General features: G+C 42.3%; 3 protein-coding genes across 6 annotated transcripts; all 3 read left to right on the forward strand.

Moving 5' to 3' along the window:
• The first annotated feature begins 1,313 nt into the window (after positions 1 to 1,313).
• On the forward strand, positions 1,314 to 9,848 carry LOC132087082 (post-GPI attachment to proteins factor 4-like). The gene is given in 5 exon segments (XM_059493109.1): positions 1,314 to 1,710; positions 1,713 to 2,315; positions 2,318 to 2,356; positions 2,359 to 2,447; positions 9,822 to 9,848. Coding segments are annotated over 5 exon segments (1,155 nt in total).
• A 469-nt stretch (positions 9,849 to 10,317) lies between these two features.
• LOC132086696 (large ribosomal subunit protein mL50-like) lies at positions 10,318 to 11,736 on the forward strand. 4 transcript variants are annotated; one of them, XM_059492557.1, is made up of 2 exons: positions 10,318 to 10,455; positions 11,217 to 11,736. In XM_059492557.1, exons 1-2 carry the CDS (start codon positions 10,367 to 10,369, stop codon positions 11,611 to 11,613), a joined length of 486 nt encoding a protein of 161 aa, XP_059348540.1. In that variant the 5' UTR covers positions 10,318 to 10,366; the 3' UTR covers positions 11,614 to 11,736. The 4 variants fall into 4 exon arrangements, with proteins under 4 accessions (XP_059348540.1, XP_059348537.1, XP_059348539.1 ...); XM_059492554.1 differs by having other exon boundaries at positions 10,342 to 10,455; positions 11,184 to 11,736; XM_059492556.1 differs by having other exon boundaries at positions 10,360 to 10,455; positions 11,214 to 11,736.
• A 3,184-nt stretch (positions 11,737 to 14,920) lies between these two features.
• Positions 14,921 to 25,182, forward strand: RIOK2 (RIO kinase 2). The gene is made up of 10 exons (XM_059492366.1): positions 14,921 to 15,085; positions 15,576 to 15,714; positions 16,280 to 16,396; positions 17,210 to 17,385; positions 18,932 to 19,020; positions 20,152 to 20,343; positions 20,728 to 20,820; positions 21,769 to 22,305; positions 23,206 to 23,302; positions 24,884 to 25,182. Exons 1-10 carry the CDS (start codon positions 15,020 to 15,022, stop codon positions 25,043 to 25,045), a joined length of 1,668 nt encoding a protein of 555 aa, XP_059348349.1. The 5' UTR covers positions 14,921 to 15,019; the 3' UTR covers positions 25,046 to 25,182.

Consider the following 25,182-nt stretch of genomic DNA (forward strand, 5'->3'; position numbering starts at 1 on the left):
CAATGGCTCTGACCAAATGACTTCATCCAGCTGTTTTTATGTTAGGAAAGAAATGGCTTTTCCCACTGACACTGAGAAGAAGTGTAGATAGGCCAAAAAAAACCATTTAATAATGTAATTGTACAGGAAGAGTTGTGTCTCTGTCTCATGGTGCAAGAAGGAGAAGGCAGATGGTCTCTCTTATATTCTGGAGGAATCTAAAATTTTGCAGCTTTGAAACATAAAGGGAACATTTTTTTTCCAGGAACAATCCAGCAGGTTAAAAGCAAGATTAGTGACATAAAGGAATTCATGTGAACAGTCTAATTGCCCAAATTTTTGTGTAAGCTTCTGAAAGCCAGGCTGTGAGGTGTTCAGGGCAGCCAAAGAAACAGAACAGAAAAGGCAAATATGGCAAACTCTAACTTGTGTGAAGGTGAAGGTTTGCTTAAAGTGAGTGTGCTTGTATGTGCGTACAAAAATATTATATATTTATAGAAATGTTTCAGTTTAAAATTCAAGGCATATACTTTTAAATTGCATTCTTTTAAATAAGAAGTAGGAGTCAATGGCTTAATTACATGTTCATGTTGCTGTGCCCAAGTATTTCACAGAGTCTAGTAAGGAGGAGACATCTGAGAGAAACAGGCACACACATTATCCTTAGCATACATAGACCCATGCTTCAGACTTTGGGGAGGAGAGTGAAAAAAAACCACATTTGGAAGTGTGTGAACAGCAACAGGGAAGCATGTATGTCTCCAAAGAGGTAAAAGTTTGTCTCTCCTATATGTGCTAGACTAAGATACAAGAATTCTGGCTTTGCTTTGTGGCTGTGATCTAAACATTATTATGTCACTGTCACCAGAGAGGGGTACCTAACCTTTAACAGAAAGGGATTTCCACACACCCTGCATCCACCTTGCCTGTTGTTACATGTTTGAAGCACAGTAACAAACACACTAAGTCCTTTTGAGCTTGGTTAGATCAGAGTTCCGATGTGCTAAAAAAGCCTTAGGGGTCTATTGCCGGAAATTAATTTTGGCTCATCTGTCCTCAATGTCCCAGGACTATTCTGTGATGCCTCCACCATACAGGATTCCACAGGGGCCTTGTATTTTAGCTTACCCAGAGACTAGTCCCCTGCTTTCTATTTTCTCTGTCAGTTCCTATTTCACTAACCATGCTTTTTCTTCCTTTCTAGCCTTGGACAACCTGTGCAGGTTTGGCAGCAATGGCTCCAGTGGTATCCTGCAGTCCAGGGAGAAGGATGCATTGGAGGTAAAGGATTGAGGGCATGAGCAGTGCAGGAGTGCTCTCTTTCTGCAGTAGTTATGTTCCACCGAGCCTGGCAGCTCTGTGGGAAGTGGTGCTATTGGTCCAGCCCTTTCATTCATCTCCTCACCCTGACTGTGGTGACTTTTGGTGTGCTGGCACCTTTGATCTGCCACCTGCGGTGCTGGCACCTGAACCCCATGAGCCAGGAGTTCCTGGAACAGAACCAGCTGGAGGGCCAGGATGCTCTCCATTACTTTGAGAAGATGCAGATGCCAAATGCCTCCAAGGCCTCTGGCAGTGACACCTTCCAGCCCTTGCTGCTGACCACCATTATCACTGTGCAGAGGCAGAATGTTTTCCACTACATCTTGCAAGTGGCCTCCCATTTCCACTGCCTCCTCCAGAAATGTGGGGCGCATTGCCAGAGCCACCGCATGCTCCTCAGTAACATGGAGGTGGACCCCAGCTGCTGAGCAGCCTCTTTCCTACGGTCAGTCATGACAGAACGGGAGAGAATCCTGACCCCGGCCTGAACCAGTTTGAGAAGGAGAAGCAGGACTACATTTTCTGCCTGGAGCAATCACTGTTGATGTACAGCCCAGAGTACATCCTCTTCATGGAAGATGATGCCGTGCCAGAGGAGGAGATATTTTCTGTCTTGCAGCACCTCTTCTTGGCCCAGTTCTCCAAGCCCTACCTCAGAGACACTCTCTACTTCAAGCTGTACTGTCCTGAGAGGCTCCAGCACTTCATCAACCCTGAGCCCATGAGGATCCTGGAGGGACTGGGCCTGGGCATGTTCCTGGGGCCGGTGCTGAACTGCGTGTACTGCCGGGCTGTGGGGCGGGCGGGCCCCGGCTGGTGCCTGGTGGCATTCTTCACCCTGTACAGCATGACACTGTCGGAGCTGGTGGGGCAGCACTACGGGCTGGAGCTGCGCCGCCTGCACCCCATGGTCTACAACGTGGCACTGGCCAGTGAGTGCTGCATGCCCGCCATGCTCTTCCCCACTGCCTCCGCCCGCCGGGCCTTGGGATACCTGTGGGGGCTGCACTGCCACAGGGCTTTGCCAAGGACATCGCCCTCTACTCGCTGCTGCAGGGCAGGGTGAGAACGTTTTCATGGTGGAGCCCAACCTGGTGCAGCACGTGAGGATGTACTCCAGCCTCCGACTGAACAGCGACCCTGCTGTGAGCTGCTCCTGCCTTGCTGCACAACAACACCCAGCGCACTCACCATGGGGCAGAGGGACAGGTGCAAACTCAGAGTCTGTGCTGCTTGTCTTCACATGGACAAAAATAACTCTCTCTAAAAGTACAAGTTTTCTTAAAAAATCAGCTTTTGTTTATGGAGACCCTATTTAATATGATCTTGGAATTAATGCATCACCATGCAGCACCTGGGAGGGAAGTGAAGGATTCCAGCTTACTCTCCTTAGCCATTCCAAAAGAAAAGCTCTCACACCAACATGCACAGCTTTCCTGCCTACTCTTCCTGGACAGTGGTTACAAAAATCCTCACCTTAGGGCAGCAGCAATGTTGGACAAAGTGAATGTTTCAAATTTAAGCTACTGATGAGGGGAAGGCCTTATTTCCCTGTCCTTACTAAGGTCTTATCTGTGACCTGTCTCCGTTTCAAAGCTGTGGTTTTGAGCAGACCCATCAAAAGCAGAAGTCGTTGCCGGAACTTTCCCACAAATTCTGCCTAGATACTTCAAAGTTTTGAAGTTACTGTCTCCCTATCTGTGCCTTCACCATTCCCACTTCTTTTACTTCAACCAGAGGCTTTTAAAAACAAAACCTCTGCTGCTTCATTAAAGGTCACCTCTGAGAGTAGGGATAGGAAAACAGAATCAGAGCCACTGATGTCACACAGATGGGCTCCAAAGGCACATTTTCATTGATACACAACACACATTCTACACAATGTTTGCTGTGTTGGTCAGGGTCATCACTCATTGTTCTGTATCCATTAAAAGAGGTCTTGTCAGCCATTGAGTGAACTTATACATTCAACATGAATTTACCTTGACTTTCCATCAGCACAGAGGCAAAGGAAAGATTCAGTCAGGTGCTGTTGTGCAGGATCCTTGTTCATTCTGGAGCTGTAATTCACAGCTCAGCTGGAGTGGTTCATTCACTACTCCTGGCAGAAAGCAAAATGATGGTGGGAAACAAAGACAGCTGTTCACAAGAGCAAGCAACAATAGCACAGCACATCAAGGGGCTGTCACTCTGACAGTGACCAGTCTCCTGGTTGTTAGGCATCTGGGAGAGGTACTTTGCACCAGGGCTGTGGGCACAGTTAAATAGAAAACCTTGCAACAGACAGGAGATCTCATACTGAATAAAAAAAGGCAAAAATTGGGTGTATCTGATGAATAGCCTACTTTGGCTTTAGTTAGTTTTGAATCAAATTCATTTTGAGGTGGCATCTGGTTGAACAATTTTAAAAACCATATTCCTTGCTTTGGAATGAACCAAGAAAATATTTTTGTTGAATTTAATCAATGGGGGTTGTTTGGTTTTTTCTTTTTGGTAATGGATGGGGTCTGCTTTGAATTTTCTTGTCCCAGCTCTCTCCCAGGTGACTTATGCCTTAAGCTCTTAACAAGTCTGATTGTAGGTGAGAAATACCTAAAGCTCGTGAGAGATGAAACCAAAGAAAATGGCAACCCTCCCTGTATCAGCACGGTGGGCACCAGTTACACAGCACAAAGGCACAGAGCAGGTTATCTGAGAAACAGCATCACAGCAGTGCTTTGCTCTCCACTAATCAGCTGGATACTTTCAGAATATCTTTGGAAATTAGAGGGAGTAAAAACTGCTTGTGGGTTCCATGTCATTCCAAAGGCCCGGCCTTTAGGCCTCCTGGCAAAAGACACCAGGAAAATGGCACAGGCAAAACCACATTTTGTTCCCAGCCACTGGAAGCCCCGGAGATGCCAGGGTAGTCACACGGTAGCAGGTGGGCAAATCTCTCCTCTGGCTTCACGGCCAGTGAAGAGATTTGTAGGGTTTGGGTGTCAGGATTTGAGTGTCACTGTGTATTTATTCCACCTGCTGATACAACCGGTTTCTGGATCTTCAGCTATGAATGTTTCAGAGCTTGCTTTTCTCTCTTTAATGTCCTTGTACTGTAAAAATCCAGGACAGTGCTCTGTTCTTTCCATTCATATTCATTCTTACAAAGAAAATCTCACAGCAAGAAACGGGACAGACAATGCAAAAATGAAGAGGGGAAAGCAAGCAAGCAAGCAAGCAAGAAGCTGTATCCAGATAATAAATGTTATCTTGTGAGGAAATGATTTATCCATTTGTCTCAAAGTTATTTTCCTGTTTGTCCAGTAGTACTTAATTTGACATTTCAAAAGTCCAGGAGAGGTCAATAATTTCACTAAGCCTCGTAGCTGAAAATTAGGAACATAAATTTGAGGCATCCCTTCTAAACCAGAAGACAATTTTCATGGCATAAGAGGTGACAGAATTTGACTGCGAGACCAAACAATGTGCAGAGGGCCCAGGGCTTGAACTTTCCAGTGTGAGAGTTTCAGATAAACCAGGTGAGAACAAACCCCTTTGTGCAAGAAGCAGGTTAAGAAATTCTTTATGTCCTTCTGGGACAATTTCCTAAAGTACACAACTCAACTTCACAACAGAGGTGCTGCTTTGCTGAGCCTCAGGAAGATGTTCTGAGTTACTCAGGTACTTGCACAGTGCCCACCCTGCCAATGGAGCATCCCAGGAAAGGGCTCCTGCGGCTGCCTTCCAATCTCCCAGAAGCAGATTGAGTCTTCTTTCTCTTTTCTGTGCTGCATGTTTTACTAGAAATTAGAAGTCAGAGAAGTGCATGTCACACTCAGAACAAAGAATGTGAGGCTATGGTGAATTCTTAATTCCTGTTGGATTCCTGTTGGATTTTGTTCTGCAGTTCAGGCTAAAAATGCAGTATTCAAACACCCAAAAGCCTTTTCCCTCTTTTTTCTGTGAGAGGAGCAGAGCTGAGCTGCCCCATCTCAGACTACAGAAGCTCAAAGCGTGGTATTTACTCCCTGAAATGTGGCCTTAAGAGCTTCATTTCTTTCACTTTAAAACAAGCTTAGTGACTATTTTGAAACAAACAGTATGGATTTGCTTGGGTATTGGTTCGTTCCCAATAGTTCAGAGACTTCTTCAATGCAACAGCTGCTGCTTGCACAAGAGGAGTCTTTCTTGATGGGCCATCAGCAGGACCCAAGGCTTTACTGTCCAAGATAGTTCAGGGGGAGTTATTAACTTAAACAAAAACTACATTTGTTTCCAAAGCATGTCCAACGTAAGCATGACGCAGGCAGAACACAGGGCATAAACTGACAGGTCTGTACTAGATCAGAAGCCCAAGAAGATTTTCGGACTCCAGTAGGCATCAATGTCGTAGTCAGAAGGCACTGAATTTGAAGAGAGAAAAGCCTTCCTTCCTGTGTTGAGGAGCTGTGAATCACCAGATTGGGTATTTCAGCAGCAATTTGGTCTGGATGCAGGCCAAATTTTTTAAAAATGAAGTTATTTACAAGAAAACTTTCTACAAAATAAACAACCTTTCTATAAAAACTCTATTAATAGTCTCTTCTTTCTATGTCCCACTGTTTGTTTTCCTGATTGGCAGATCCATCTTTCCTTACCATATTTGACAAAGAAGGATACTCCCGTGTTCATGCAATGGCACAGATTTTATAATTTTGATCCAACCCCACTCAAAGCAGGTCTTACTAGACCAGATTTCTCAGGCCCTTCTCCAATCAAAATTGAGGCATTTTAACAGGGACCTGAGGTAAAATCAAGCTCTGAGTGCTGGATTTAACCTTGGCTTACTTTTGTATACAGAGGGTACATATTTCACAAAATAAGGAAAGGTAATTTTCTGTGAGAGACAATTGTAGTTACAAAGGCATTGGCAGTTTCTCTCCCAAAGTCAGAGTTTCATTTTGTGTATTTTCACGACAGCTTTACAGACATTGCATATGAATTCAGCAGATGGCAGGGCCTAACATGTGGCTCTGAATAATCTTCAGTAAAACACAAACCTGCCAAAAATGCATGGAGAATTAGGTACTCCATGGTCTGTGCTTCTTCACTGCATGCCTCCATTCTGGAGTAACTTCATTTCCACTGATGATCTGTCCTGACAACTTTGAGAGAATCCACCCCATCAGCCAGTTTATCCATGTACCTACAGGCTAAGGATCAACAACATCAGTGTCCCCTCCCATGACTTTGTTCTTCATGGCAAGCTAGAAATGCCATGTTGGCAGAACCAACATGGAAGCTAGGAACAACAGTGATTTTTAAATGTTGATGAAGAGTTACATTTAATTGTTCTGTTTCTAAGCCTCTGGGCAGCTGTGCCTATCTTCTCTTTGAATTTCTGCCTTGGTGTCCAGTGTTATGGACAGAAACCACATCTACAAATGGTCCTTTCAGCAAGTTTGTCCAGTTCAGACATCTACTGTGGTTTGTGTTTTGCAAACTTAATGCAAATATTAACATGCAGCACCTAATTGTGCTTTTTTTGGAGGGATCATGTACTGCTCAGATAAAGAGATAATAATTAATTAAATGCTTCCCTTCATAGAAGCCAAGTGTTTACCTTTTTGCTTTTTTTAAAACAAAATGTTGGGTTAGTTGTTTGGTTGAATGTAATAAGTGCACTGTGTTCCCCTCATGATGCAAGTTTATCCCTTTGATTGTTTAAGGACACACAAAACCACTGTAAGATATTTTTTAGAGGCACAAGTACCCCCAAAGTATGATTATGTGTCATGGAAGTATGTACTCTTTTCCAGTGTAATTTTAATATCACTGTTATTTCTGCACAGTATGGTCAGTGTGATGGGTCTGCATACTAACAGTGACATCATCTACTATGATTCTTCATTCCATTTTCTGACTTGAAAAGACTCCCATTCCTAAACTAAGTGAAAAAGATCATATCCATTCATCTTTTTACCTCTGTGTTCTCAAATATTCTGTGAGAACCTGTAATCCTGTGCTTGGAGTGCTGGATTGAAGGGTTGGAAGGCCTGGAAAGGCACACACCGGCTATTATCCATCTGGAAATACATTTATGTACTTCTGAAGGGTTAAGAATGCAAGGTGGGCTGCAGGGGATTATTTAAAATGTCTAAATGTCTGACACTGATTTTTTTCAAGAAGACTCCCACAGATTTTCTCTAATAGCCCATGAGGTCATATTGCAGATGACATCAAGAATAAAACACTTCCAAGAACTTCCTTCCTACATCAGCTTCTAACCAAAGCAGGAAAAAAAGGACTCAAACTGACTCTGACTTTGAGGAAGAAGACCACCATTACAGCACCTTCTTTGTCTCAAGAGGGTCTTAGATAAGATATTTAATTTAAAATATTTTTAATCTATATTAGATGCTTCTGTTGTGGTGGAGAAACTTTAATGCACCATGGGGTTTGTCTCTCTGCTAGGATGGGAGAAATGGAATGTAAAGCAAACACTGTAAAGCAGGGAAGGCTTTATGCCCATGTCATGTGCCACAGCTTCCTTCATCAAAAAAACCCACGGATCAGGAGTGCGGGGAATCAGGAGCCCACGCTTACCAAGGAAACCATTGACCGCGGCAACTACGTCCAGATATGGACAACACTGGACAATCCAGATCACAAGAGCTTTTTTTCTATTTTCAGCACATCAGTCTCAGGACATTGTTAGACAATGGAGACAGGATGTTAACAGCCTGCTGATCCACAGGGAATGCCAAGAAGGTGGAGCATTACAGCATAGCATAAAACCATCTCAGCCTAGATTTCAGCCGATCATACATAGAACAACACATATTGACAAGCATTCTATCCAATCTTATAAAACACACGTAATGGTAATTAAAACAAAGACTGGTTCATAAGAGACAAAGAACAGAGCTCTATTCATGCTAACCTTCTAAAGATATACATTAGATAACCTTGTTGCCATCCATAAGCCAATTCTACAGAGGCCTATTGTTATTTGTCATGTATGCTCTACTGCTTGGGAAACTTTTCTGCTGTATTTGCAATGCTAACAAAACTTCAGTCTGAGGCCTGTTCTTTTTTAGCTATTTCCTAAAATCCCTCTAATTTTATGAATTCCAGCACAGGAGGGGCAGCATGGAGGAAAACAGAGGAGCAGAAGCACAAAGCCTTTGACTGGACTGCACTGTCAGGTCCTTCCGAGGTTTCTCTGCTGACTGGCAGCCTGGCAGGCTCCTCAGGTTTCCTACAAGCACTGACCTTGGCATGCAGCTGCACAAGAGAGGCTCAAGGAGAAAGACAGTGTTGTGGAGAGAGAAATCAGGGTCTCATCTGTCCTTGTCAAGGCCAAAGGGTCACTGCAGCAGCCAAACAAATGGAGAAATGACATCATTCTGCAGGCAAACACTGGGTCTCTCTGCTAAAAACATGCCAATGTCCAAGGTTGCAGAGGGTGATGTTGCTGAGGGTATGACGCTTGCCCAGCAGTCCTTGTGCTATACTTCCCTCCAGGAGTACTGGCCTGCAGGATGGGGAGGAAGAAATTAAAGCAAATAATCAAACCTATAGGCCTAGAGTTGGTGAATGATTGTAGTGTGGATTCATATAAACTGCAATGCTGATACACCATTTATACAGCATCAGTATTTTTCACTAAAAAATTCTGCTAAGCAACTGATGCCTATATGACTTAGATCAAAGTTACAAGGTGCTTATTTAGCTTGAGTTATAAGATACCCATATAACTTGATATATCTGTATGACCTGCTATCAATATAACCTAAATCATGACTTTTTATATATCTATATCACCTGAAACCTATATAACATGAATCGCAGCTTTTTATACCTATATAACCTGAGTCATAACTTTTATATCTATATAACCGGATATAAATAACTTTTTATACCATGTAATGGCTAGTGTATGGTTAACTAGTTGCTTAATACTGAATGGACAAAAAAAAAAAGGAAAAAACCTCACCCCATGGATAGTTTCAGAGACAGATAAGTATAGTACTAATGAAAAATTGGCAAGTGCAAAGTCAATTAGCCACAAAACAAAGAATTTAGGCCAGTTAAGACCAGACAGACCAAGGAACAGCATAACTGTGCATGCTCCAAAGACAAAGCTGAAATGACCCCGGAACTGGGGAGGTGCAAGCACAGTGCAAAACAACTATTTAGAACCCTGAGATCACGCTGTGTCAATTAGTTCTGGCATGTATACGATGATGTTTTAATGACACAGTAACACTAAGCAATAGTTACTATACAAATATACCACAGTACTTGACACAGGCGAGTGAGTTAGGAGAAATCCCCCTCACCTCCAGTACTGCAATAAACAAATACCTGCTCTATAGACACAGGTCTATGTGCTTTTATTTCCAGCCTCTCTTTCAGGCATCACAACAGAGAAGTTTGCATGTCATTGCAATATGGGTGGGTATGTGGAATTTTGGGGAAATTGTCTTGCAGCTGTGCACCTCAATGTGGGCCTTTGGTCTGACAACCATGATTTTCACATGCACATTTTGTTACAGGACATCAGAACTTGCTCCTTCATTTAGCCTGATACTGTAGCATCACGTTTTGCTTTTCCATATACCATCTGGAAAGTATGTTTCCATGCTAGATTTTCCGGTGAGGAAAAGCAGTGTAACACGTAGGAAGTCACCGAAATGGCACCAGCTCCTGATAGAGCTCAAGAAGCATTTGGACGATACCTTCAGGCACATGGTGTGACTTTTGGGAATGGTGCTGTGCCGGCCAGGAGTGGGACTCAATGGTCCTGATGGGTCCCTTACAATTCAGCATATTCTGTGGTTCTGCAAAATTTCAACACCCGGGCATCACTTACAGCTTGTTGTCAGCTTGATTGAATCTCCCTGCTTGTTGATTAGGCCTGAAAGCGCACAAAGACCAAACAGCAAAGAACGCGTTTTCCTAAAGAAATTTCCACACATTCCGTTTCCCAGGGAGGGGGCTGGCTTGAGGGGACGGACTACATTTCCCATGAGGCTGTGCGGGGCGCGGCAGAAATGCGTCACTCGCGGTGGCCGCGGAAGGCGCCCGGCGCGCTCCCAGCATGGCGGCGGTGCGGGCGCTGCGGGTGGCGGCGCGGCAGAGGCCGGGGCTCGGCCCTGCGGGGCTCAGGGCGCTGTGGGGTGGCCGCAGGTACCCGCAGGGCACAGGGTGGCTTCCGGGGGTGGCTTCGGGCCTTGTCCGCATGCTGGGCCTGCACCGGGCCGTGGGTCTGTGGAGGTCATTTAGCCCGGCACCGCCTGAGCAAAGCCCTCAGGGTTTGTCTATGGCTTTGGAATGTCCTTAGGGAAGGAGACTCCACAGGTTCTCTGGGCAAGCAGAGCCCACCGAGGTGCACTGCTGGTGGGGGTGCAGTGCTGCAGGGCTGGAGCCTTTAGAGTTGTTACTGCTTTTGTTAGTAGTGGGAAGTGAGAGATTTCGCGGGAATGAAAAACAGTTCCTCTGTAACATTTTGCGTGAAACCGCGCATGGGTTATTGACTATATTGGGGCATATGAGAAATCAGAATTTTTTACTTAGAAACTAGTACTGATTTTTTTTTTTTACATATGGACAGTGATTTTCTTCTGTAGTTGTGGTTATTTTCTGATATGCTTTTTATTCACAGCAAATTAGAAAACGGAGCTGTAACAGAAAATAAGTAACTAATCTTGTTAAAATGCTGTTTTCACTCAGAGCCATGATAGAAGGTGGGTGGGTGATTGGTCTGCAGAAGTGGCCTGTGCGCAGAGCAGCACTTGGGGAAGGCCTGTGCACTTCTGGCCAATAGACCTGATGGGTCCATGGGATGTGTAGAATGTCTGGATTGAGTGGTTTAAAACACCACGAATACAAAAATGCTCTGATTCTGTCTTGAGTAGCCAGAGGCTGAGAATGTGTTCTGGTGCCAGTAGGAAGGAGGAAAGAGAAGTGGAAGCAGACGGAGCAGTTCTTGAGAAGGAGGAGAGGAGCGAGCCCAGCCTGATACACTCCCCGCCCTGCCGCCGGAGCTACATTCCGCCCGAAAACCTGCAGAGCTGCCTCGAGTCCCACGTCAGGGAGGTCTTTGGGCCCTCTGTTCCCGAGGACTGGCAGCAGGCTCCCCTGCAGGAGAAGAGGCTGAAGCACCGCCTGCTGGCCCGGCTGGCCACAGAGCTGGGACATGCCGTCCCCAACTCGCAGCTGCACCGCATGCGCTGCGCTGCGGACGTGCTGGGCTTCTACCGCACCCCTGTGAGGGACAGCACCAAGATCGATGAACTCACGGCTGCAGAGCTGCCCCTGAACCTGAAAATCATCTGGCAGCAGTGAGTGCCCCCCATGCAGCATCCCTGTGCCTGGCTGGTGCTGCAGGGCAGCAGCAGAGCTTTCTGGCTGGGGTGAGATCTGTGAATTTCAGTAATAAAGGTTCACTGAGCTGTGCTCAGGTTTGGCTGTTCCTGCTCTGCTCTTTTTTTTCCTGCAGACCAGTTCTTGTGAGGGGCAGCGTGGGCACTGCCCCTGCCCTTGCCCTGCTGCTGGGCACTGACAGGAACCAGTGAGGATCAACAAGGCGGCCATTTCCACAGTTTCTACTCTGCACCTCTGTATTGGTTTTGGCTGAGGTGGAGTTAATTTTGTTCCCAGGGGCTGTTATGGGGCTGTATTTTTGACCTGTGCTGAACTCAGGGCTGATAATACAGAGATGTTTTTGCTATTGCTGAGCAGGGCTTGCACAAAGCCAAGGCCTTTCCTGTTATTCTTTCTGCCACACAGTTGAGGGGATTGGGGGTACATGGAAGGGGACACAGCCAGGACAGGTGACCCAGAATGACCCAAGGGATATTCCAGACCATATGGCATCAGGCTCAGTGTATAAAAAAATGGGGGAAGAAGGAAGCAGAGGACATGTGGAGTGATGGCATTTGTCCTTTCAAGTCACTGAGATGTGCAGTGGCACCCTGCTCTGCTGGAGGTGCTGAACACCAGCCTGGTCATGGGAAGCAGGGTATTCCTTATTTTGCTTTGCTTGTGTGTGCAGCCTTTGCTTCCCGTAATTAACTGTCCTTACCCCAATGCACGACTTTCAAAGCTTTTACCTTTCTGATTCTCAGGACCATGGCAGTGTGCTTCCCACTGCTCACACTGTGGCTCACAGATGTCTTCTGCTTTCCTTCTGTTTCGCTGCTGTGAAAGCCAACGCCTGTGTGGCCACTCTGGGAATGCGCTTGGCAAGCACTGGAGCACAGATTCCAAGCTCTGGAATGTTTTTTCCAGGACTGATGAATGGCACTGTAGCTGTCTGCCTGCCTGGATTTCTTTATACTGTTCCTGGTTGGCCCAGATCTGGGTGTCAAAGCAATTGAAGGAGTTGCCAGCAGGACTGATGAGGATTAGTCTGTACTAGCCTTCAGGATGCTGTGATCTTTCCATTTCCCTTTCTCAAAAGGAAAAAACAAACAAAATATGAAAATTTGTTCAATTGACCTGTTTCATATCTTACTATATGTCAACAAGAGCTCTCATGGACTGAAACACTCAACAAAGTCAAAATTTATGATTTCTTTCCAGAATATGAAGTTTGGTGGGCTTTATAACACACAATTCAGTTGAGTTTTATTTCTGCTTTTCCTTATATTTACTTTCATTGAAAGCATCAGAACACTGCATAATTGCAGTACAGTGTTGCCTAAGTAATCCATGAATTTGTGGAACATGCCGCCAGACTTTACAACTTTACATCCCTGAGTTGTGGATCAGGGATACATTTTCCTTAAGCACCCAGACAATTTCTACATAAAGGAAAAAGTAACCATTTAATTCTTGTCTCTGGAGATCAGCTGTCTGCTTTTAGCTTTTTGTTTTTTTGGTGTTCGGGGTTTTTTTTCACAAATTAATACAGAAATTCCTGTACATGAAAGAGCAGTTTATATTTTAATCTTTACAAAAGTGCAATCACAGAAAGCATAACAAATCTTCATGAAATTCTGAAGCAGAAAACGGTAAGTATTTCGCATAGCATTTTCTATTTCTAGAATGCTGTTAGTAAGTCTGACTCTAATGATTGGGTCTCCTCTTCCTGGAGATTTCATGCCCTTAGAGAAAGACAGATCCCTGGAGAATAATTTATATCTACATAATTGTGGATTCTTTGGGGCTCTTTTTGCTTCTGTTGGCAAATGGAACAGTGAAATATGAGGAACACAGAATTTACTAACTGGTTCTTTAGGCAGTCAGATTATTAAGGAAAATATAGACAAAGGTCATAAATTCATAATGGAAAGCTGGACAAGGACACCAAGCCCCAAGTCTTTATTTCCCTGTCTCCTGAAGCTGGAAGTTTCTTTCTTCCCCTGCTAACCAGGTGGCAAAATCCGCTCCAGAATCAGTAACAGGATCTTTTCAGTTCATGGTCTAGAATCAGAGCAAGGCAGAAAAGCCGAGGATTCTTAAAAAAAAAAAAAAAAAAAAAAAAAAAAAAAAAAAAAAAAAACCAGTAAAGAGTAGAAAAAAATGGTCTTCATTTGCTGATAGGTGTGCCTGGAAAAGGGTAATGCTTGTTTTGTGTCAGCTGGGTGAGGAATTGGGACAAAATCAAAGTACTTTGGAGGATGCAGTTCAGCCTGTTTCCTGTTGTGCATCCATGAAATGGATTCATCTGAGAGTACTGACCATGGCATTAGCACTTGATAAAAACAAAGACAGACAGATAAAATTAACTTTGCCTTTAATCTGTAGCAATTAGTCTCTAAAATTTACAGGCCACAATAAAGGATGGAAATTTATTGAGCAAACATATTGCCTACAAGGGATGTAAGACTCAGAGATCACAGATAGTAAATATGGGTCTTTGTTCACAGTATGTGCACCCGATGGGGCTGTCTTCTGCTCTTTGGAATGCTTTTTTTTTTTTTTTTTTTGGTTTTTTTTTTTTGTTTTTTTGGTTTTTTTTTTTTCTTTTTTCAAGATAACACAGCTGAACACAGATGGCTGGCTGAGAGAAATGAAAATGATCTTGCCTTCTTATTTTCATATCGACAACAGTGGGGGGAAAAGAGGAAAAAACATGGGAGAGCAAGAAATGTGCCAGATAAGGTTCTAGTATGTTAACGTGAAGGAAACTGCAACAAGTGTTGACAATTTTGGCATTCAGAACTTGCTTTCACAGGGGTCTATGTGACGGAACGCGAACCTTCTTCACTTTCTTCTGGTGAAATACTCGCTATGAAGTGTAAATGAAGACCAAAGAGCTTTTCGCTACATTAGCTTGCCAAAACGTCTGGATTTGTGTTTAAATAGGTTGGCAGCACCGGGTTATCCCCCGGAGAAGACAGCTCTTTCCCAGCCACACCAACCGCGCCGCTCCCTGGCATTCCACACAGTCCCGCAGCGTCACGTGACAAGCTTGAAGCGCTCCACGGGAACAGGTCCTGGCAGCTGCACGGGTGTCCCAAAACACTCCCCCTCGGCAGCGAGGCACGGAAGGGGGTCCCGCCGAGCTCGGAGCTGAGTTTCTCTGCGTTTCGGGTCGGGTTCCCGGCTCGGTGGCGGGCGGAGCGCGGCGGGACCCGGTGGAGCGCGGCAGCGCGCGCAGCTGCCAGGACCTGGCCAAGCGCTGCTGCGCATGCGCGGCCCGTGATCGTGCTTCTCGTCCGCCGCATCTTTCTCCTCATCCTTTTCCTGATCTTTTTCCTTATTTTCCTCTTTTCCCCGTCCCTGCACCTCTGCCGGTGCGGCCATGGGGAAGTTGAACGTGGTGATGCTGCGGTACCTGTCCCGGGAGCACTTCAGGGTGCTGACCGCGGTGAGCGGGCCGGGGCGGGCCTGTGGTGCCTCCGCTGGGGCTCCGTGCTGGCCTCTTGTGGGGAGGGCCCGGTTCGGGCCGGTGTCTCCTTCGGCCCCCCGGCTGGGGGGAATCGGGAGACACAGGGAGTTGTTGGGGATGCTTGGGAAGTCCCCCGGGGATGCCCGGCTGATCGCAGACCCATCACGGTGAGACAGCGTCCCAGCGTCTCTTTCTCGCTGCTCCCCGTGACTGGGACTGAAATCTAATTAGCCGCTCGTGTCGTGGCTGGCACTGAAGAACTTCCCCGGGTGGGTTGTACCTAGGCTGCCAAGGAGCACTGAAGCAAGTGGAAAGGTTTGTTAAGGCTTAAAACGTAGAAAGTTAAGTCTTAAACTCTGTAGTCTTTAAAAATTGCCTGTTTGAAAAGAGATTTTACTCTTGAGCTGGATCTGTACTTCATTGTACTTCAACACAGTGCTGAAAAATATGTTTTTAATTACTCTTTTAGGTGGAAATGGGCATGAAGAACCATGAAATAGTTCCTGCTAGCTTAATTGCTTCCATTGCCAGCCTTAAACACGGTGGCTGTAATAAAATTTTGAGAGAGCTGGCGAAGCACAAACTTCTGGCTTACGAACGAACTAAAAGTAAGTTTGAATTTTTGTTGGACTCCCTTTCTTATCTTGTCCCCAGTCCCTCACAGTGGCACCTGCCGAACAGGTTGGGATGTAGGAGTGCCCAGCATGTTTGCTTTGCCTTCTCTTGGACTCAGCCTGGAAATGTGCGTTTGTGCAGCACCAGATGCTGTGTCTGCTTATATCTTTAGAAGTAAGAGACAGAAAAAAGATGAACAGTTAACTTTCTTTTTTGCTCAGAATAAGGTAAAAAGAATCTTCACTTGAAGCAGTATTTGTTATGTGACAAGGTGGTGCAGGTCTTTCCCTATTCCCTTCAGCCTTTTAGTTGGATCTGGCCCTACAAACACAGTGGGGATGTCTGTGTTCTCCCTTTTATCCCAGTTCTTCTGAGGATTGAAGGATTGCTCCAATCCAATTTAAATGTTTCACCATTCAGTCAAATGGGGCTGGTAAGAGCCAAGGGGTGAAATATTACTTGGGTGCTGTGTACTGCAAGAAACAAGACTAAACTGACATTTATTTTAAATGGTATGTGTGCATAACAAGGAGTGAAATGTGTTTTCTTTTTACCCAGCTGTCCAGGGTTATCGGTTAACTAATGCAGGATATGATTACCTGGCTCTGAAAACTCTCTCTTCCCGACAAGTCATCAGTTCTGTGGGGAACCAGATGGGTGTTGGCAAAGAATCAGGTAAAGTAAAATAACATTTTTTAAAATTTTTTAAAGCAAACACATCTGTAATACTGCAAATATTTTGCTAGAAGCTAGGGGAGTTTTCCTCTGGGTAGGCGATCAGTTAATCTGTCAGACACCGAGATGTATTTGAACAGAGCATGTTCAAGTACTCTGTGAGGCTTCTGGCTGCATTTGAGTATTTTTTAACAACAGTGTAATTTCATTTTGCCCAATTTGTTTGTTTCTTAGTTCATTATTTCAAAAGGTACTTTGCAGGCGGGTGCTGCTTGTGTTGTGCTTTGTGAAGAGTTTCAAACCATTTAACAAAAAGATAATTTCAGCTTTTTCGTGCCACTTAAAGATAAGGTAGTAAAGTAAAATAGGCTCAAAACTATTGGAATGCTATCTTGGTTCCTGCTATGTTCATGTAGTTTGACACAGAATGTGACTTTTGTAGTTGGAGAAGGGGATTATTTGGGACAAATACTAGAAATTAAGTTTAGGGTATTTGTTAACACAAAATTAAGTGTCTGGTCCCTTGGGTTGTCTGTCTGTTGCTCAGGAAAGAAAAGCTCTTCCAGGATGTAGTTAAAAGCACCAGACCACTGAAAGATACTTCAGATCCCATCAGCATTTCTTCTACTGGAGTACCTTGAACTCTTTAACAGTAATTTCTTCATGTTCAAACGCTGTATAATTCACTGCCTTTGCTAAAACTTGTAGGTCAGAAAGGGTGAGGAGTGAGGTAACAATCTTTCACTGCCCTTTTTCATCTGGCTTGTTAGATATGATTAATTTCTTAGATCTGTGCTGTGACATATTTTCTAGATATTTATATTGTTGCCAACGAAGAGGAGCAACAGTTTGCACTGAAATTGCACCGGCTGGGGAGAACCTCCTTTCGCAACCTGAAAAACAAACGTGACTACCACAAGCACAGGCACAAAATGTCCTGGCTGTACCTGTCCCGGATAGCAGCAATGAAGGAGTTTGCCTACATGAAGGTAGATGGTCATTCACACAGAGCCAGCAATGGTGGGACAGGCTGGAAGATGCTTCTCAGGCTGTCTTTTGATCACTTTGTGTTCACAGTACTGGCAGGATTTATGCTTCATTTTATCTCTCCCTTCATGGACTTCAAAGTATACATTTCAGAAAGTTTCAATGCAACATGCTTTGTACACTTCCCAATGCCAAAATTAAGCTTTGCCATTGAAATCACATGGAACAGATTCAGGTATCATGAGAGAATTTCAAATTAATGATGTTATTTATGGATAGATAATCTATATATCACCAGTTCTGCAGTTTTTCCTGCAAAATTTATTGCATAAACCGGGAAGCGCTTGTCGTTTCTTAAAATTAACCTGTTTTTTATTTTACCAAGCTTTCACTTGTTGCTGTGCTGTTGAGGAAGACCTTCCACATCAAAACTAGTGTTTTGATCTAAAAAGGCACACTTAGTTCTGTGCTGTGAGAAAAGATTTCATTATATTGCTAATCCTGAATTCTGTGGTTTTTTTACCTTCTTCAAAAATCCACAGATATTGTATAGTGATGAAAGATGATAGCTGAAAACTAATTACTAATAAAAACCTAGTTTTTGTTTCTCCCTTTTGTGTTATTCAAGAGTAATATTTACATGAAATTATTTTCTTGTTCCTGTAAATAAAGAACCATGATTAATTGTCTCAGTGGCCTCCACAGAGAGAGAAAGAACTAACACCATCATTTAGATCTTCTGTCCAGGTGGTCCAGCTGGTAAAACCTTATGTGGTCAGAACTTGTAGGAATGTTATTGTGGGGGTCAGGTTCCCTGAGCAGAGGACTGGAGGAGGTTTAATTGAGTGCTGAAAAGAAGAAATACTTAAGTAACAGATACTGTGTTTATGTTGCTTTAACTTAGGACTCTCTAGAAAAGTTCACTGGTAACAACAGAATGAGTAAAAATAGAATAAACTCATAAAAAAGTTGAGTAAATCCAATGAATGACTAAATTAGTGCTAGAAAATGCAAACAGGAGAGCTTCAAAATATTATGACATATCTTTGGTTAATCTTAGTGTGGTATAAAGCTGATTATTACTGTTTAGGAATGAACTTGTGTTCACATACACAAACAAACACATACTTGTATTTACAGCAACTGAGTATAGATTGGCTAATCAGGCAGGAGTGTATTGGCAGCAGCTTAGTGTGGAATTCTTTTCTAACGCCAAGCACCCCATTTCCTATTTCTACTACTGATTCCACAGGCTAATGTACCAGGTGAGGTTGTGTCATTTCTCCAGTTTGTTATGATTTTCTTCTAGATGCATGATAATTAAACTGTAGGCAGTGCATTCAGTGTCTAAACTTCTGAATTTTATTGTCTTTGCAGTGGGAGGTCCAGTGGCTGTGAGGCTGTTTTCCTTCCTAGGCATGTGATTTGGGCAATATTTGCTGCTATCACAGTGATATGTACAGCTTACCTTAGGTGTTGGTTTGTCAATATGTGTAATGTTTCCTTAACAATTTAATTTTAATTTTTCATTGTGTTGTCTCTTTCCAGGCTTTGCACGACAGAGAATTTCCTGTTCCGAAGCCCATAGACTACAACAGGCATGCAGTTGTTATGGAACTTGTTGATGGATATCCTTTGTAAGTAGTGAAAGCTTGAATCCTCTGTGTTACAGAGACCCTGGCAACCTTAGGAAAAGTAGCAGGGTTAGGGTTTTTTCTTGTTTTCTACAGAGAAATTGCACATTCTATATGTTACTTTGTATATAGAGTATTAATATCCCTTTTGTTCTGAGCTCCACTTTATGATCCTTGCTCTGGTAATACAGATGAGTTTGTAACTCAGTTCTGCACTGTTTATAACAGACTACCATGTCTAATTTGGTTTTGCACCTTTGAGAAAGATTATTTTGCTTGAGCTTTTCAACCTCTAGAAACATTAAATATTATTGAGGTTTTTAGGTGAAGTGTTGGTTTGGATTTGAGTGCAAAAGCATTCAAAACCAAAACCTGTCTCTTTCATACAATAACCCAGGTGTAATCCAGAGATTTAAAGTTTCTAGTTACAGAATAAACAGGTCCATTGTCTTGTATAGGATTCAAGATCTTAAGTTTAATCAAAAGGGAATTAATTCCAAAGTAAAATAGTAGAAGAATAATGTGGAAAAGACTTCCCACCCTCATTTGTTAAATAATTCCACATCCATTGTGTAAACAGAACACTTCAAGTTCCTTGTGGCAGTCTGCAGTGGAAGTTTAATTTTTCTTCTTTTCCTAACATAATCTAGAAAATCTGATTTTGTGTAAGAATCAGATTCTTATGCGCCATTTGAATTTCAGCGTAAAAAGATTTAGCTCCTACTGACACGATTAGATTACCTAAAACAGGAGAAACATATAAGTTTGCTGGTCCATTATTTACATAATGCATTATGACAGCCGTGCTCAGTGGGAGACAGTGAGTGAGTTCAGGTGAGGTTTAGCCTTGATTTAAGGAGGTATTTTCTCCTCTTGAGGACAGAGAGGCAGTGGCACAAGTTGCTTGGGAAGGTTTCACTGTCTCTCTCCATTCCCAGAAGTTTTCTATCCCAACCAGACAGAGACCTGAGCAGTCTGGTCTCTCTCTTTCAGGAGAATGCTGGACCAGAGACCTGAGGGCCCTTTTAATTTGAATTACTCTGGCATTCTGTCAAATGTATTTCATATACTTTATCTGTATTTTTAAATGAAGTCTTTCAAGGTTGAGATTATTAATTTTACTTAACTTTTCAGGTGCCAGGTGCGCCAAATTGAAGATCCAGCTGCGGTCTACAGTGAGTTAATGGACCTGATTGTAAAACTTGCCAATCATGGTCTGATCCATGGGGATTTCAATGAGTTTAATCTCATCTTGGATAATAACGACCATGCCACTTTGATTGATTTCCCTCAGATGATGTCAACATCGCATGCAAATGCTGAATGGTAGGTTTAGATCCAAAGATGTTTTCCAGGTGAATTGACAAATGCTGATGAAAGCAAACAGTCAACCATAACTTGTTTCCATGAGTCTTCTGCTGAAGAGAAGACATTTTCTATGAGTGTTGTGATGCAGCACAAGTAATGTTCCAAACAAAGAATGAGTAGAAATGTCTCTGCAGAATAAATATGTGATTAATTCCTTCTCAGAGATAATATTGTTTGGTTTAGTGACACTCAGAAATGAATTGTATCCTGTTTCCCTTTATAGCCTTTTGGCTTGAGATCACTCATGGAAATAATTTTCAAATAAAACCATGTTGGAAAAATGCTTGTTGTTGCAGTAGACTTCACTTATTTTTTGTTTGTACAATTCTGTACTTTTTACAGGTATTTTAACAGAGATGTTAACTGTATTAAGGAGTTCTTCAAGAAACGCTTCAACTATGAGAGTGAGCTCTTCCCAACTTTCAAAGACATCAGGTGGAAATGACCAGATGAATATGAGTTCTACTTATGGCACTAGTGTTGGTATTCTGAGAAAAGTGAATTCCTGTGAGAGATGCCTGTGGGAGAAACTAAAAAAAAATAGGCCCGACTATATAATTTTAAGTTACATTTTTCTCATTTCTATTGTGTTTTCCTCAAAGTTACTGTAAGTGGTTTTCAAGTGTGCTTTAAAATCCTCTGCTGCCTTGTCTTTCTGCAACCAAGGAAGAGAGGTCAACCTGAAAGCTTGATCCAAATGATGAATGTCCAGGAAATTTTAACAGTGATGCAGAATCAGACTGTTTGATTTTAATTAACAGTTAAATAATCTAATATATTGAAGATTAATTTGGGTTTCTGTTTCAAAATTATTTTAAATGCTTGTAAATAGAGTGGCTACCTCCTTAGGGATTATTACATTTAAACTTCCTAGAGTCTTTTGCTCCTTCTGAAAAGTAAAATTACTTTTCACTTATTTTAAGACTGAAACTTACACTGAAACTGTGTAGAGACTGAAACTGTTAAAATGAAAACTGTTTTATTTCATTCTGAGCACTTTTCCTAAGGATTTCTACACTTTAATCAGCCTTTGTATGTCAGACCCTTTAGTATTCTGTTTGCTTAAGCATGAACATAAACCAAAATGTTATTCCTGCTAAAGTAGAACAATTTCCTGAAAAAAACCCCAAGCAACTATAAATGCAGGTTATGGAGATGCAGTCATCTTCTGGAGGAGTTTTCTTCTCTTGAATTACATTCTAAGTTAATATTTCACCTAAAGCTCAGCACCACCATGTATTTTGTGTGATTCAACAGTGTATCTTTTTTGTTAATAGTGGGTAATTTTAGTCTAGCTTAGTTAGCATTTTAAGCCCAAAATGTAGTATATTGGTAACTTGGCTTATTAAATTTAGCTTAAAAGAAAACATTCTTTTTCCACAGGAGAGAATGTTCTCTTGATAAAGAGATTGCTGCCAGTGGCTGTGCAAAGGAGATGCAGGAAGATGGTGAACTGCTTTACCCCACGGGTTCTGATGAGGATGACAATACAGAGATGTTAGAACTTCCAGAGGATGCTGAGAAAGGGCTCAGCTTCTTCAGCAGAAATGAACAGAACAGTGAAGACTTCACATGTGAAGTGGGTGATTTCTCTGAAAGCAGAGCCTCTGACAGCACTGCAAGTAGCAGTGAGGAGGAGGCTGATACAGCTAAAAGCAGGGAAAATATGCAAAGACTAAATATGGCAGAGTTGAGTTCAGCCTTGGAAGAAAACGAAGGGCCAGCTGTGCCTTGGAAGTCCAGTGAAGGTGCTGAGAGTTCTGCAATTACTTCTTTTAAGGGCAAAAGACTAACTGAAAATGCTGCTGAACTGGAAGATCAGGCAGGTCAAGGAGGGTGCCATGAGGCTAAGGAGAATGAAGAGGAATGCCCTGAGCTGGTCAACTCATCAGCTTTAAATGAGGAATTCAGTCATTACAGGTAAAGATTCATTTACTGTCTTGAAGTCTCACCCTTTCCTTGCCTCCCCAAAGTAGCTCAAGAAGGACTGCTCTTCAGCTGCCCTTGTTTAAACTGAAGACTAAAAATTAAATTTATTTTGAAAATGTACCAATAAATACCCTTCCTATTGGTGGTGTGGTTGTCCACCTCTGTTGTATTTATCTAATGAGAAAACAAGTTTTGAATTTCAAAGACCAACCTATTTTCTGTGGTGGATTTTTTCCCCTTTTTCTTCATTTCAGCTAATATTGATAATGAAGGAGTTTGTGATGTTAAAATACTACTTCTAAATAACTTCCCTGACGAAGTTTATAATTCAAATACTTTGTGTCAAAGGCAAATGTTCTGCTATTCACTCAGCTGAAGTTATCAAGAACAAGCTGTTTGGAGTGTTTGATTCAAATATATTGTATTGTATGTTGTTCCAGCTTTTAATTCCTTTCCTGATATACTTAGAAATTCCTGCTTGCCTTCACACTAACCCCTTGTGTGTGAAATTATATTTCTTGAGTTTGCCAGCCCACCGTGTATGTGGATGCAGAAATCATACTCCTCCTCATTTGTTTTTGCTTTTCAATTAAATATCATCAAAACATTCTGCAGGATCTGAAGTGTTTTAGTGCCCTGGGGTTTCTCTTCTGGTGCTTGATACTTACATGGCTGTTATGCAACAAATTCTTCTTTCACAAAGTGCCTGTCTTGAACAACCAGTGTTAATGTTTAAACTGGTTGTTTAAACATGTAATGTTTAAAACTTGCGTGTTTTGTAGCAAGTTTTCAAGTTGTAGCCCAGAAAGTGAAGACTCAAACAGGGTGCTCATAAAAGCAAAGGTGTGCTTATCTTGCTCATGGGATAATACATTGATTTTTGTGTTTCAGTAATGAGGAGTGTATTGTTCCCATTGCTGGGCACAGGACAAGGACTAAGAGCATCACATCAATCAGAAGTGTTGGGAGCTGTTCAACTATTCCTCCGGTAAATATTATTTTGTTATGTTGTCATCTAGTTTACCCTCAGACCACCTTAAATTGCGCATAACTGTTAGCCCCTGTTTCTGAAATTCTTCTCTGGCATGAATCATCTTTAAAAACAGTTACCATCTACCTCTCCAGTGTCTATCTCCATTCCCACAGAAAAATAGGACTGATACCGTTGTAACTGCTTACAGGGAGTGCTTTCCAGCACTCTTCTTCATATTTTGATTTTTGGTCTCTCACTGAAGCTCCATATCAACACTAACAACTCTTATTTACCCAATAACTAATTTATATTAATAAATGTTAATGTACTAACAGCATCAGTTCATTGATTTTTGTTGCTAGCGACAATTAATATTATTTCTTTTGAATGTGGATCCTTGAGTCTAGATTTAATTTTGGCTTTCTCACCTCTCTTTTTAGAGATTTCTTCAGATTCTTTTCTGAAAGATTTCTGTGAACTTGCCATCAACAGAGATCTCTTTGGCAATTTGAATTTGACCTTCTAAATTACATAAATCAGGGCATTTTCAGCAGAATTTAATGTGCTTTTCTTTAACTCCAGAGCAGGCAGTAGGTGATAGGTGTACTTGGTATTAGGAATTTTGGAACACATGTAGGATGTGATGGTGGAAAGACTGATGAGTCTTTACACCAAGTGCTGCAGTTCAGCAATAGAATTTGGTGAAATTACATTAGATTACATGTGATAATGGTATCTGCCTTGCAGAATTTATTCTAGCGGGTTTCCAGCAAGATTTGACTCCACCATGATTGAATAGATGAAAATAATTTGATGTCTCTTTTTCATCCAAGAAAAAATACGCAAGTGTGCACTTGGCATCAGTCCCAACTTGAGCTGGGACCATGCCAAAATCTGCAAAATCATGGCTTTGTTTTTGTTGTGGGCAGATATTGCCATCACAATGGAGAGCAGAACTCAGAATGAGCCACAGTGCAAGTAACAGATGAGATTTCATGGAACTACTCCACCTTGTTGGAATGGGAAAACCTGGAGGAGGAGCTATAAATCACTAATTCCCCTTCTCCCTTAGCCACACTTGTGTTACAGAGTTGTTGTTTTCCCTTAGAATCAGTCATATTTTTGTAATCTAAACTCCAGAATAACCAGGGTGCTAAAGAAACAAGCACAAACCAAACAATTACTGCTGGGCATGGAATGATCTGCAGTATAATCAACTTTTACATTTTTGTGTAAGGCCTGTGTTCTGCACTGAGAGGTGTGGGTCCTTTAGCATCTCAGTGGGAACACACTTGAAGATTAACTTCAAAATTATAAATATATTTAAAATTCTATTTTTTATAATAAAGACTATCAGAGCACACACACAGCACTCCGTGCAGACCTTGTCCATAGCAGAGGATCTCCTTTTTCAGTCAGTTGAACTGTTTTATGATTTTCTTACAAGGAAAGAACTCTGTTCATTTCTACAGTCAAGGTGAAAATCATGAATCATGAATGTTCATGCTGGTCCTGAAAAAATTCTGACATCATGTCATGTCATTCTGCTAAATGATTTAAAGAAGTTTTGATGACAAATTGCCTGTTTCTTTGTAGGAGCTTGTGAAACAGAAGATAAAGCGTCAGCTGACCAAGCAGCAGAAATCTGCTCTGAAACAACGGCTGCAAAAAGGGGAGGCAAATATTTACACCAAGCAGCGTCGAGAAAATATGCACAACATTAAGTCAAGCTTGGATGCAGCCAATTTCTGGGGATAATTTATTAAAGCTCCTGTGGAACATGAGGAATGTATACAGCTAATTTACCAATAATTCTTTTATGTAAAGGAGCAATCTCTGCTATGCAAACCAGATGTTTTTCTGGGAGTTAATAAATCTCATTCTCATTCCTGTGA

Source organism: Ammospiza nelsoni, chromosome Z (assembly GCF_027579445.1).
Source record: "Ammospiza nelsoni isolate bAmmNel1 chromosome Z, bAmmNel1.pri, whole genome shotgun sequence".
Taxonomy (NCBI): Eukaryota; Metazoa; Chordata; class Aves; order Passeriformes; family Passerellidae; genus Ammospiza; species Ammospiza nelsoni.